This window comes from Vicugna pacos, chromosome 29 (assembly GCF_048564905.1).
Source record: "Vicugna pacos chromosome 29, VicPac4, whole genome shotgun sequence".
Classification (NCBI taxonomy): domain Eukaryota; kingdom Metazoa; phylum Chordata; class Mammalia; order Artiodactyla; family Camelidae; genus Vicugna; species Vicugna pacos.
In genome coordinates, this window is record NC_133015.1 from 15,937,484 (window position 1) to 15,952,353 (window position 14,870).

The window sequence follows — 14,870 nt, forward strand, 5'->3', positions numbered from 1 at the left end:
TCATTAAGTTTCTTTGCTTTCCTTTTATGTCAACAGCTGTATGAAAAAAATCACTCATCTAAGAAATAGCATCAGTCTTCCCTTGTCCAGCAGAAAACCAGTCAACAGTGGAATGAGGAGATTTTCCAAAATGTTACAGAGGTGGTGTTGAACCAAAGTTCATGAACTAAATTCACTCTGTAGAATCAGCCTCCCAAGACAGAATTTAAACAATAAGCAAGCAGTCTCATAAAAAGAGAGAAGTGGAAATTTGGTGTTTTACAAATCTGGATTAGGAGTGATATAGTTAAAATTTAATGTTTGTTAAAAGTGAAAGTGATAAGATTGGCTAGGGTCAGTCACCAAATATAAAACACTCCTCCGTGAATTTTCAAAATTTTAATTTATTAATGACCTATTACATTTATTATGGGGCTTTATTTCTTTTCTCTCTCTCAAGTTGAGGAGTAATTCAAAGATGCAGTCAAATATTTAATTAAATCTATATGGACTGAATTAATCAGACATTCTCACAAATGATTTAAAGAATAAGAAATTATAACTGTGGCCTCATATATAATTTTATCAGTCTTGAAAAAGTTTAATATCCCTTTACTTAATATAAGTAAACGTGTCTTACTTGACCAAACCAAACATGATTTTCCAAGATCTTAAGGCATTCAAAATCTCTTATAAATTTCCTTGTAAGAGAAATAGCTTTTCTAATTCTTTCAATCCTTGTGCCTTTAAAGTGTTTAATACAAAAAGACAAAACAGTCACATAATGCAAAAGAAACAGAGAGCTATATGCTAATGTTCATGCTCTATAAGAAAATAGGGCAAATACTCAAATTTCTGAATGATCTGAACAGTAATTCTTGAATCTCGTTTATAGTAGGGCAATTCTTATTTTTGAAATAAATCTCGTACCCAAATCTCAGGTATAAGTCAGGTAACACTGGAACTTCTCTGGTTGAAGGAGAGCAGGGCTCAGGCTGGTGCTACCTAAAGCACAGTACATGCATCTGAGCCTCCAAAGACAAGAGGGAAAGTGATTTCTTGAATCCCAGGACTATGGCTCTGAAGTATGAGACTTGGATTCTGTCTTAGTCTGCTCAGGTTGCTGGAACAACATCGTTGATTGGGTGGTTTATGTACAGTAGAAATTATTTCTCAGCTTTGGAGGCTGGTAAGTCCAAGATCGAGGTGCCTGCAGAGTCTCTTTTATAAGGGCACCAATCGCATTCAGGAGGCTCCACCCTCATGACTTAATCACCTCTTAAAGACTCTACCTCCAAATAGCATCACAGGGAGGAGCGAAGGAATGGGTTTCAACACACGAATTGTGAAAGGACACAAACAGTCAGCCTACGGCAGGTTCCAATCACATTTCCACCCTGAGTTGTAGTTACTTACCTTCTCTAAGACTTAGTTTCTCCATCTAAAAATGGGGATAAACCAACTTACCTCACACAGTGGTTATACAATGTTAAATAGGTTACTGTAGGTACAGCTAAAGCATTTCTCATGGGTCCAGCCACAGTCCCTGCTCTCAAGGAGACAGAACGTGAGAAAGAGAGTTGCTAGCCATACTCAATTCCCTTTCTCTACATTTATCAGTCTACAGCAGTGAACCTCAAGCAGGAAGTTCTGGCCCCCCTAGAGAGTTTGTAGTCCACTATCCTCCAGATGGGCATTCCTGGGTTGGACTTGCATGCAGACAAAGAACTTAAAGCAGAGTAGTGCAGAGACATTAAGATGGTGTGTGGGACTGCCCTGATCCAGGGTTGAAGCAGACAGAGGGATGTCGGACAGCTCCCAGCTTCCGAGATTACTGACTGGGAGGAACAGTGGTGGTGTGCTGTAGGAAGAAGTTTCTGCTGAGGGGAAGGGTGCTGGCAGGAAGAAAATGATGAAAAGAGATTTTGAGGTAAACGATATGTTGGGCATGGAAAGACTGCAAGCAAAATGAGAGTCAAGGAGTGTTCCTCCATCATACGGTCCACCATAAACGCAGTCTAGTGAGGCAGATCCACCAAAGCGCTGCTGATATCCCCCAGACTGATCACTAACATGGTCTCAAGCGGTGGGATCACAGTGTAGACAAGGAAATGGCATCCCTGGCAGAGATAAATGATCTGCACATCCAAGGTCTGAGTACTGTTTCTTCTCATTTTATTGCCCTCCAAGCTGGGATATTTTTGCCCCTTTGAAGAACAGACTCAACATGGATATTTCTCAACTTTTGTGGTCTCCAAGTGTAATGTCTGCTATTTTTTTTTTTAACATCATCTGACGTTTGTCTCCTTAGGCAATAAACCCTTTATATTTCTTCTTTGAGTGATCCTTCTAGAAATTCCCTTTTATGACATGTCTGCTTTCTTACTGTTGGGATGCAAATACTTTCTTAATAAACATTAAAACGCATCAGTGAAACTTAAAAAGGAAATGACAAGTTCCAGAAATTCACATTTAAATAAAATAAATACAGGCATCTGATTCGCGATTCTTAAGAAATATGAATAACTTTTTATAGTTGTGACATCATAGAGAGATATTTACTTACAAATTACTCAGCTTCCTTTTTCCCCAAGGAGCTTATGTTATTTCTGAATCAACATGTCCCAATGTACTGAACAAAATAACTGGAAGCAAGGATGTCAATTACGTCTCTAATTTAGAATGTTCCTGTGAAAATTATTTAAGCTTTGTTTCAGAAACACTGCAAAAATCAACAGATGAAGTATTTTTTATATATGCAAACTAAATAATCTGCAGAAACTGGTGAGTAGGTTCCTGGATTCTGGCAAATGATACACCAAACTTCTCTTGAAAAACCAAATCCCAAATGTACATTAAAAAAAAATCATGGAAGAAGTCAGATCTCAGGGCTGTGATAAAGAATAGCTACTTATTGTATGAGGTTGAATTCCTTAATTTTGCAAATGAAGAATGAAAGAGAGGGCTTTATTCACCTTATATGAAAACATGTAAAGCTATAATAACTAAAACAAAAATAGCGCACGGGTCAACAGAAGCTAAGGCACCACTGCCCAGATGATACAGCGGTTAAGTGAGCAGACCTGGGATTTGGGTTGCCTGGGGTGGGTACAATCTTGGCTCTTTGGCTTACAAACTGTGGTACCCAAGGCAAGTTATCACATCTCCCTAAATCTAAGTCTCCTCGTCTATAGGTTGGGTAATAATTAAGATCTGTTGGCAAACAATAAGGAATAATGTAAAGAATCTTGCAAAAATCAGTATTAAATAAATATTAGTTGTGACATTATTAAACCTACAAATTAAGATAAAAAAATTCACAATAAGAAAGGGATGGGTTCTCAAAAACAAATGACACTAACAAATTATATTTGAGAATATATTGTTAGATCCTTGCCTCACAACCACCACCAAAATAATCTCAAAATTGATAAAAGAATTTAAAGGGAAAATATAAAGCATTTTTTTCTCTTAAAGCTCTTTTTTTCTTCTTTTTTTGAGGGGGTAATTAGGTAGGTTTATTTATTTATTTTTTTAATAGCAGTACTGGGGATTGAACCCAGGACCTCTTGCATGCTAAGCATGCACTCTACCACCGAGCTGTATCGTCCCCTACCATGTAAAGAACTTTTAAGTAAATATCTAATATTTGGGAGGGAAAGCTATGTCTGAAAAAATGAAAGAAATCCAAAAGAGAAAAGTATAGTTTCAGTATAATTAAAAAATCATCATGAAGAACACTAAAAAGCAAAGGAAAAATTACTGAAAATATTTACCACATGCACATTATGCATCATTATTTTTGATGCATAATGAATACTAACAAGTCAATAGGAAAACAAACACCACAAAAGAAATATGGCTTATGGCAAGAAATAATTCATAAAAAACAGAAATACATAAGCCTAATAAGCATATGTAAAATGTGTTCATTTGTAATCAAAGCCATTTACTAGTAAACAAAGAAATTCAACTTTAAGGACTAAAAATATTCTATATTACACTTATCAGTGTGATAAGTTAATTTTGTGAAGTTTTTGTTTATTCATTTACACATTTTAAGAGAATACTTAATTCTATTAAGGGTTTAAGAGATTCCTGGTCAAAGTGGCAAATTTGTGACTTTTTCTGATACTTATCAAGAACTTTAAAATAGTTCATACTCTTTGACCCTTTAAGGAATCCAGCCTAAGAAAAACACCGAGACAGATGATGATTTTGTGCACAGTAATCTCCAAAGCATTACTTCTAAGCCCCAAATCTGTGTTTCCCAGCCCTTTCCACATGAAAACATAGAAAATAATATTTGTACAACATACAGCAGGACCTGGAATGGGCTACTTGCACCAGAATGGGACTCAAAGCATTTGATGAGAGGGCTGGAGTGCCTCCATCCCAGCACGTCTGTCACCAACTCATGATCATCCAGTTCACAGCCATCATCAGCCTGGGACAGCTCTCTGGGAATACCCAACCTAAAACTCTAACATTAATTCAAATATAACAACTGTGCATTATGATTTGACACTAAAATTAAAGTCTTAAACTTTAAAAAAGATAAGAGGATATTTGGTCAAATTGATACTAAAACAGATAAGGATGCAAAAATATGTGGGAATTAGAATTAGGTTTATAAAGAACTTTATGTCAGACTATTGGCATTATGTAAAGTAAGGAAAAGCAGAATGCAAAGTTGCTATTGGATTATAGTCCAAAGTTTAAATCATGATACGACAGATTTGCAGATTTACAAGCACAAAAATACTGAAAAAATAAAACAAAATGTGAAAATTCATCCTTCATGTTATGGTTTTGGATTTTAAATTATATTCTTCATTGAATTTTCCAAAAAATTTACAATAAATACAGTATGTTTATAATTTAATGATAAACCAATTTGAAATAAAGCTAACTGTAATATAGATAATGGGAAGTTATACCAAATTGCAGTTTTGAAATATTTTGCAGATCTAACGTTGATACTGCTGTTGATATTTTATTAACTTTTGGAAATCTCTCTAAAAATCTATGATGCATGGAAAAGATGAAAAAAGACTTTAATATTTTAAAAAAAGATGGACATTCAGTATGACCCAACACTCAATAACCTTTCAAACATAGTTTCTAAAATAATTTTTCCCCTAGTGCTCTTCTAATATACATCATGTTAGGTCAATATAATAGCAGGACTATATCCTATTTTTCCAGTTTGAGTCAGCACACACCTGAGACTCAGACTTTCTGTGTAACCACTTCTTATAATAGGCCAAAAACATGATCTTGATAAGATTAATGTGGCTGAAGAGGCAAGGATGCCCAAAATGTTTAAGCTTCCCTAGGAAAGCACTTGGTATCTAACCATTTTTGTGTAATCTATTTAGATTTTATAGCTGAAGAAGATGAAACTGTAAGTGAAAATCTTCTTATGGGATCTTAATGTTTTTCCATCCCCAACAAGGGACTGAATGTTAACTTAATGTGCTTCACACACAAAGACACCATTCTAGCACATACCCTGCACAGGTCATAATCAGAGTATTTACAAGGTTTTTACCTCACTACACAAACATCCATATTGCTTTTCTTCTGTTTCAGTATATTTATTTATATACCAATCAAATGACATTTGCAGTAGCTGGCAATCATTTTAATAAAGAACTAGAAACAACTTCAAAATACTGAAAATGTCCACATACATTTTCTTTTTCACCCATCATGTTTGTAAGAATTAATGGACTCATTATGAGTTGGGATCTCAGGACATTAATAGCACATTGTCACACACCCTCTTGGGTGTTATTTGCTTAGAAATCAAGTGTGCTTGTTCTGCATGAATGCATACTAGGCCACTCTGCCTTCCTCAACTGTCTTAAAAATAAAATACAGAATTTTAACTGACCCTGAGAAATAATTTCATAACTTTATTAATGGAGACACAGTGAAATTATGTAGCGACACTGATTAATTACAAAAATTACAATCAATGTTTTACCACTCATTACATCATACTTTATCATCTCAGGCCATTTCTTCCAATGCAACTGTGACATTTAGAAGCTATATTTAAAAAATTCATAGAAGTTTTAAAAAATAATATTTGCATAGGTTTGGGCAAATATTTCTACTGTCAGTGTGTCAAAAATCATCAGACCTGAAATGTCAAAAGGAAAAATCCCACTAGGTTCCAAAATGTGGTGAGATACCTTCCTACTATAGTACTTGGTTTTAAGTAGTTCACTGGCATCTTAGATCTGTGGGTGACCAAAGTCAAGCAAAATTCTACAGGCTAGAAGGAAAAGGAAATGGCGAAAACCTTTAGGGCTGAGCAACATGTGCACTAATTGCTCTTCTTTAACAGACAACTCACTACTACAGTTAGCTGCCAGCAATTTGTCAGCAGTATCTTTCAAGAGACAAAATCCACCATAATTTATTATTCTATTTGGTGAGATAATAATGAACATTAATTTCTTTCCATTTTTACTTTGCAAGAGTACAAGTTGAAATATGTTTAGTCTTAATTCCATAAATGCTGGCTGTGTTTCTATTTTTCCATGCTAGGTATATAATGCAAGAAAAAATTGCAGCTTGTTCATTAGCCTATTCATTCAACATTTCTCCTTTGACCAGCTATTTAAATTACTACACATAGAATTACAAACTTTCTAAAATATGTGCAACAATTTACTTATCATAAAATTATACTTGGGTATGAAAAAGAATTTGGAGATGTTTTATTGAAAACATTTAAAATGTCAAGTTGTGAAAATGATGAAACATACAGTTTTCATGAAAGAAGGGTTGTTTGTAGGCAGAAACAGTATTAGCAAGAAACAGGTAGAAAGTCAAAATATCAAAATTCATAGTTAAAGATATAGTCTAACACATAGAAATCTGTTGCATTCCTTTACACTAACAGTGAAACATCAGAAAAGGAAAGTTTAAAAAAAAATCCCTTTTAAAACTGCATCAAAAAAAAAACTTAGGAATAAACCTGACCAAGGATATGAAAGACTTATACACAAAGAACCACAAAACATTGCAATCTACAGATTTAATGTAATCCCTATCAAATTACCCAGGACATTTTTCACAGAACTAGAATAAATAATCCTAAAAATTATATGAAATCACGAAAGACCCAGAACTGCCAAAGTAATACTGAAGAAAAATAATGAAGCTGGAGGCATAACCCTCCCAGACTTCAGACAATACTACAGAGCTACAGTAATCAAAACAGCATGGCAAAGGCACAAAAACAGACATATAAATCAATGGATCAGAATAGAGACCCAGAAATAAACCCACACACCATGGGCAATTAACCTTCAACAAAGGAGGCAAGAATATACAATGAAGAAAAGACAGTCTCTTCAGCAAGTGGTGCTGGGAAAGCTGCAGAGCTGCATGTAAATGAATGAAGTTAGAATACTCCCTCACACCACACACAAAAATAAACTCAAAATGGCTCAAAGACTTAAACATAAGACAAGACAATATAAATCTCCTAGAAGAGAATATAAGCAAAACACTGATATAAATTGTAGCAATGTTCTCCTAGGGCAGTCTCCTGAGGCAACAGAAATAAAAGCAAAAATAAACAAATAGGACCTAATTAAACTTATAAGCTTTTGCATAGCAAAAGAAACCGTAAGCAAAACAAAAAGACAACCTACAGAACAGGAAAAAATATTTGCAAATGATGCAACTGACAAGGGCTCAATTTCCAGAATATACAAACAGCTTATACAACTCAATAACGAAAAACAAACAACTCAATCCGAAAATGGACAGAAGACCTAAACAGACATTTTTCCAGAGACATACATTCCAGGGCCAATAGGCACATTAAAAAATGCTCAGGCTAGTTATCAAAGAAAAGCAAATCAAAACTACAATGAGGTATCAACTCAGATCAGTCAGAATGGCTATAATTAAAAAGTTTACAAATGATAAATGCTAGAGAGGGTGTGAAGAAAAGGGAACCCTCCTTCACTGTTGGTGGGAATGTAATTTGGTGAAGCCATTATGGAAAACAGTACGGAGAATCTGAAAGTACACTTATCCTATGATCTAGCAATCTCACTCCTGGGCATTTATCCAGAGGAAACTCTTAATTTGAAAAGTTACATGCACCCCAATGTTCAGAGCAACACGATTTACAACAGCCAAGACTAAGTGTCCATCAACAGATGACTGGATAAAGAAGTTGTAGCACATACACAATGGAATACTACTGTATAAAAAAGAATAACATAATGCCATTGCAGCAACGGATGGACCTGGAGAGTATCATACTAAGTGAATTAGGCCAGAAAGAGAAAAAAAAATACCATATGATATCATTTGTGTGTAGAATTAAAAAAAAAACCCACAAATGAACTTATTTACAAAACAGAGACAGAAAACAAACTTATGGCTATGGTTTCCAGGGTGGTGGGAAAGGATCAATTAGGAGTTTGGGATTTGTAGATACTAACTACTATATATAAAACAGATAAACAAGGTCCTACTGTATAGCCCAGGGAAGTATATTCAATAAGTCATAGGACTTGCCAAAAAACCCACAATTGATTTTAAGTATATGAAAATGCTTAACAATTAAGACGTGCTTCACAAATATGTGGTATTACTGGCATTACTACTACCATTCCAGTTAGTTTTATGTTTCTCCTCAAACAGCTATGACTCTTCAGAACGAAAATGTGCTATAATAAAACTTTTAGTAGCTTCTAGGAATTTTAAGAAATCTTTCCCTACACGAGTCCTTTTCAGTTCTCTTCTACTTTAAGAAATGATGACCACTTACATGGAATATTATAGGAGTCAGCTTATGATGGGCTAGTCAGTACTGACCAAGGAAATCAGAAATTCACAAAGGAGAAAGAAGAACAGTCAGTAGGATACTGAGTGCTACATGTCTGCTTAATTGTCTTTTCATCTTCCCATCAGGCTCACATGCTTGTTTAATACTTTCAAAATAGAATAAAAATTTTGAAGAGTAAGAAACTATAGGAATTGTGAAATTAAAAAAAGATAGTAAGTCTGTGGATCACTGGTCTAAAAAAGTTTGCATACTACATTTAGGAACTAAAAGGTGATGCTCAATAACTGCTTCTTGGTATTTTCTTCCTAAGATCTCCTTTTTGTTGTTTCGATTGTAATGAACAGACTTATCTGACAAATCCTCCTCTGACCTTCACAGGAAGTAGACGTACTAAGAGACATTCCAGAACCCAGAAGGGTGGTGGGGGGAGGGAAATTCCAAACGAATGATTTGCTTATTTGGGGGAGGATAAAAATGTAAACCTAAACGTTGCTTTTACCTCACTCAAATATTCACAGAATATTTTAAACACAGGTTAAGCCACTGGGGAAAAAAAGTTTCCAAGAGTCTGTTACCCACTTATTAATATCCAATACCCAACATGGAAAGTTAGCAAATAGAGACAGTATGTGTTGAAACTCCTCTAAATGGCTTTCAACATTTGTGGCATGTTTGTATTTTTGCAGGATATGACTCAAAATTTGCTTTGAAATATTTTGCATTTCTTACAGTAATAAAGAAAAAAAAGTTCTGTTTTGTTCCAATTCTCCATTAATATTTAGATAAAGCCACAATTTTCTTTTTGATTTACCAAAAATACAATCCTAAGAAATATTATTCAGGGAATTTGTATCTAAAATATCATCAGTCTGACATAATTTTTTAAATCCATGTTTTCTTCATAATAAAAGCAGCTATCATATAGAAACCATGTTCAAGGTCCTGATAATAACTTATTTATCCATTTATTGTTAATATTCCACACACTTCCCTCCAAATGAAATAGTTAATTTGACTTCAAATAGAATTACAGAATTTTTAAGAATTCAAAATCTAGTGAATATGATCCATAAAAACAAGTAAAATTGGCTTAGCACAAATCTTGACATTAGGAAAACACGATGTGAATACTATGAAAAGAAAGCAAAAATCTCCAAAGGTCAGTTTGAAAACACTCAGAAGTTAATTTCCTTTTCTTCCCTCCCTCTTTGTGTTATTAGGTATTGTTAAGTAAGCCAAATACTATGGACAAGATAAATCTTGATTTTAGAAAATTATTAGAAAAAGAATCTAATGGTATTCTTTGAGATACGAGGAAGACATATGGGCTTTGGTGGTATTCACACATGATAAAACAAATCTTTGCAAAAAGCGATGAAGGGCAGATTATCCCAAACAGAATGATGACATGCTTTTATCATCATGAGATTATGAAGACATACTGAAGTTTAAAAATGGCAGAAAGTTCCTTAAAAAAAAAAAGTTAACACAGACCCAGATTACAATCCAAATATAGTATCTGTATCAATACATTTCCCATTATACTTTCTGATGTGGGAACATTATTTGGAACCCTGGGCTTGGCTGTGGCATAATCCACACTTTACAGGGGACTTGGCAAACACGAATACATTCACAGAAATCATCCAGAGGGACTGAAATCTTTGAAAATGACACAATGTAAGAATTCGTTGAAAGAACTGATTGTGTTTTGGCTGAAAAAAAAGTCTCAGATGGGACATGCAGCAGAGTACGGAAGCACACAGACCCAGTCTAAATATTGACTTTAGGATACTGCAAGACTGCACAGTCGTTTTTACAGCAACTCAGAATCTTTCATAAACTTTATATTTAGAATTTATACATAGATTTCAGTTTTTCTGTGTTTTTCCTTTCAACATTAGATTGTACTAAAAATCTTAAACCTAATGGTTTTCTCCCAACATACTCTTTGGAAGAGATACCGTTTAACAAAAATATCACAAGTACTTCACAACTAATAGTACCATGCTTAAGTTATATGAACACTATCAGGATATGCAACACATTTCTTTTTCTATCACGATGCACATAAACTTGTTGAGGTTTAAGATGCAGCTCATCATCTTTTAGAATGTGCACGTGCACCATCAAACAGTTAGCAATACCAGAACTTACCTTTTCCAGCCCCATTCAAACCTTCTTCTGCAGTTGCTGGAAGAGCTCAGTCCAGCTTTGCTCTGTACCTGTAATCAAGCTGGCCACCTACTGATACGAGCAACTGCATGGCTGTGTGGGATATACTAAGCTGCACATTTTAAAATATTCTTGAATTTAAATAATGTTGTTCCCTATTTCTTTCTATTCCTTGTAAATGTTCCGATTAGTGATACACATTAGTTTTAGAGATAAAAAATCAATAAATGAATATACTTACAGGCCCTGTTAACTTAGATGCTGTCTCAAATTCTTCAGCCTCTTCCATTACTGCTTCTTCAGTCCCAGGTAAGGAATCTATTTTCACAAAAAGAATGAATAAATTATAGTCACATACTGCTTACTAACTCTCTGACATATAAACCTATTATGAGAAGCATTTTAAAGTGACTGAACTGGGTATTGAAAAATCATAGTGTTTGTGATTTAAAATAGAGTGTAGAGTGTTACTTATTTCACTTAAAGACAATGTTGGAAAACATTAGGTAGTTTTAATTTACAAGGGCACAGTGACGTCAGGAGTGTGCAAAAGCTGCAGGCATCTTAGTCTAAGCAACACTTCTTTTGGCATATTAGGTAACTGTTGGAAATTTCATGTCCTTTTTTCTGTCTTGTAATTTTGTATTGTTTTAGGCATCAATTGTTTGGTTTTTAAAAAAAAATTTTTGGCTACACCATTTAAATACCAATTTGTGTTCTATCTTTTAAACAGGATGAAAAATTCTGAGAAGTTTGGAGAAGGGTACATGTTAAATGGTGGCACATTTTCCATTTTCGTGTATTAAGCAAGAAGTTGTGATTATCCTCTTGAATAGATCAATAAGTGGGTGAATAGTGAGTTTTAAATATGTGAATAAAATGATGGCAGCCCTCTCCATATGCCTGCTGAGTTAAATTAATCATGGCAACAGATTTCTACAGGCTATGAAGAATCCTTCAATAAAGATAGATAGATGGAACATCTAGAAATAGTCTGTGTTTTAATACCTTCCAGTCAAATAAAAAAATCAGTTAAGATGAAGGTAGTTTAAACCATTGGAAACTAAAAATTGATTTCTTATATTTACTAATATTCTAACGAGCCATATGCATCCTCAAAGAAGACTTTCCTTCAGATTCACATATACATGGAGACAGATTTTTTTTTTTCTGTTGCATAAAATGTGTGCTCTGGGAAGAAAATCAGAGCCTTAAATTCTCTTGGTCCTTAATGGCTACTCAACTCTAGAGAGACAATGGAAAGCTTAGCACGAATCCATAATCATAGCTTTTAAATCATGGAGGTTTTTGTATTGTGGATAATTCAGAATCTTACATTCAAGAAGAAAAAAAAATCAGGATAGATGATGAGAATTATACCAAGTTAAAAATGTTAACCCATTTATGAAGGAAACTTGAACCCCCATCTGTTAAAACGCCATTGTAAATGTGACAATAGATTTTTTAAATTAGATTGTATAAATTAACATAATTTAAGTCCTCCAAGATTTATATTCTGCAGAACTGTAAGCAAATATTACTGTAATTTTAGCATTCACTCGGTATTTTTTCTATTTTACTTGTGTCAAAAATTTTATTTGTGTAGAATATTGTCAATAAATAATATTAGAATGTTCCACATTACAAAGCAAATTATTTCACATACAGAAGAAAAAACACCCTCTTGTGCATTTGCTGTTTTTCATAGTTAGAAATACTATACAGTAAGTGACTTCTCAAGTTCCTCTCAATGAACAGTTAATGGTTTTAAAGAGGTATTGTCGTTCTGTTTGTTTATTTTAAGCAGATGTGCATTAATCAATTCATTTATCCATTTATTTGTATATTTGTATATTCATTTACTCACTGAATACTATATGCCAGGCACTCAACTATGTGCTTTCAAAACCAGTTGAGCAAAATAATTTTCTGTGGCTCTCAGAATATACTTGAGCATCTTTACAGTATTAATTTTTTAATAAAAATGAGTATCTGTAAAGGGAAGGTACTAGTAACTTTCGATGATTTTACATTCTGTTCTGTTCCTGCTTCGGCTGAATTCTCTCTGGTTACTGGTGAGATCCACAGTATTGTGAGGTCCATTCGGCTCTGCGTAAAGGGACAACTGTGAAGTGCACCAGACAGAATATTTGCGAATACCCATATCTGACTGTATTAAAAGTTGCTAAGTTGAAAGGACTCCTTCTAACCAGTCCAAATCTAGTGATAGAATATCAACCTAACAAGTCAGTAGGGACAATAGATATCATGAAAATAGAATCTCAGTGTTTAATGCTTGGAGGGGCACACTCCACTTTTTTACATGTTCTGAGTACACTGCTTACTACCAATGACTGCCTATGTGTAAAGTACTTTGCTGTGTCTATTCCAGAGCAATTTCTTCTCTAAGTATAAGTGGTTTTCAAAATACCAGCAATGAATTCTTCGAGATTTTTTTAATCACATAGAGGGGGAAAATGAGCCTCTAAATTTGTCAAATATTAGAGAGTTTATTTTATCTCCTCAATGTAGAGAAGAAGAAAGTGAAGCATGGAAAGATAAAATAATTTTGTTCAAATCTAACAGTATCTGTCAGCACTTGGACGGGAAACTTTGCCTCTGGGTTGACTGGGCAGGAGCCTGGAGAATCATAGCGCCTGTCATGATGTTTGACTTCATTTAATGTCTTCCTGTCATTATTTTTACTTCTGCTCTTTGTGTCACAACAGGGTTTTTTAAGCACAAATATCCCACCTGCTCATAGAGATATCTATGTTTGTTGAGCCAAGCTCACTGTGGACACACCGTTGACATAGAAATCACGTTAGCACTTTTGGCTCTAGTGATTTGACTAATTTAAGTGGAAAAGAATGTACTGAACCAGACAATCATATTTTGGAATTTGCTGGCTTGGTCTACTAATATCTGAATGTAAAGAATGCAGGCTACAAACAGCTCAAGAAAGGAGCCTAAATTTAATGAATATCTTTTTTACCCAGTGAACGTAAGTAACTATAATCAACAACATATTACTGATGCCTTGTTTAGTTTTCTAAAAATTTACAGTTACCATGTAGACGTGGTTGCTGAAGAATATATATCTGCAGACTGGTGGACTGGAGTGGTTTTGATGGAATTAAAAAGTATAGAGAATGGGCCAGTAGTGAGATAATTCCTGTTTTGTGTCTCATTTTATGTTGGGCATAGTGGAGAACGCAAGAAAACCTCGAGAAGCATATAGTCTGATTGAGACAAGAAGAACACGCAAGAAGTAATTCAAAAACAATTAGGGACTGAAAAAGAAGAAAACGTTGGTGTGGGCTGGACATTAGGGAGACCTGACATGATCTTATGATATAGGATCTGAACAGGCAGAGGGAAAGAGAAAGACTTACTATCAGTCAGAGAAGAACGGCTTAAATAAAGGTATACATATGCACGAATGTCAGTGAGGAGAAGCCAGGCTGACTCCAAAGGCCAACTGAGTGTCACTGAGTGGCCAGCCTGGGGCACCTGTGTTGCTGGTGACACACTGCTCAATGTTCACTGTCAGTGGTAAAGTTCTGTCATGAGAGTGTTTCATCTCATCAGTACTCTGAGAGATTTAAGTATATAGTAACTATCACCCCGCCTTTTTTTTTTAGTATTTTTCTACATTGGCATTGGTGTATGTTCTCACAACACTTTATTTTTTAATGTTTATTTATAATGTTTTTAATATTTGACATATAAAAAAGTATATGTAAAGTATATGTGTGCAATAATGTATACTACATTTAAATTACAAAGCACAATGGTAAACACCCCAAACCCCATCATTTCACTTTTCCTTGCTCCCCCATCCTCTGAGGATAACCACCATTTTGAGTCTTTCACTCCCTTCTTTAAA

The 14,870-nt window shown here is 34.5% G+C and overlaps 1 protein-coding gene across 1 annotated transcript in view; it reads right to left on the bottom strand.

The window, feature by feature from the left end:
• The window catches only part of C29H8orf34 (chromosome 29 C8orf34 homolog), a 284,320-nt gene that overhangs the window by 91,311 nt on the left and 178,139 nt on the right, over positions 1-14,870 (bottom strand). Inside the window, 1 exon segment of the mRNA XM_072951848.1 lies at positions 11,223-11,299. Coding sequence (XP_072807949.1) covers positions 11,223-11,299 — 77 coding nt within the window.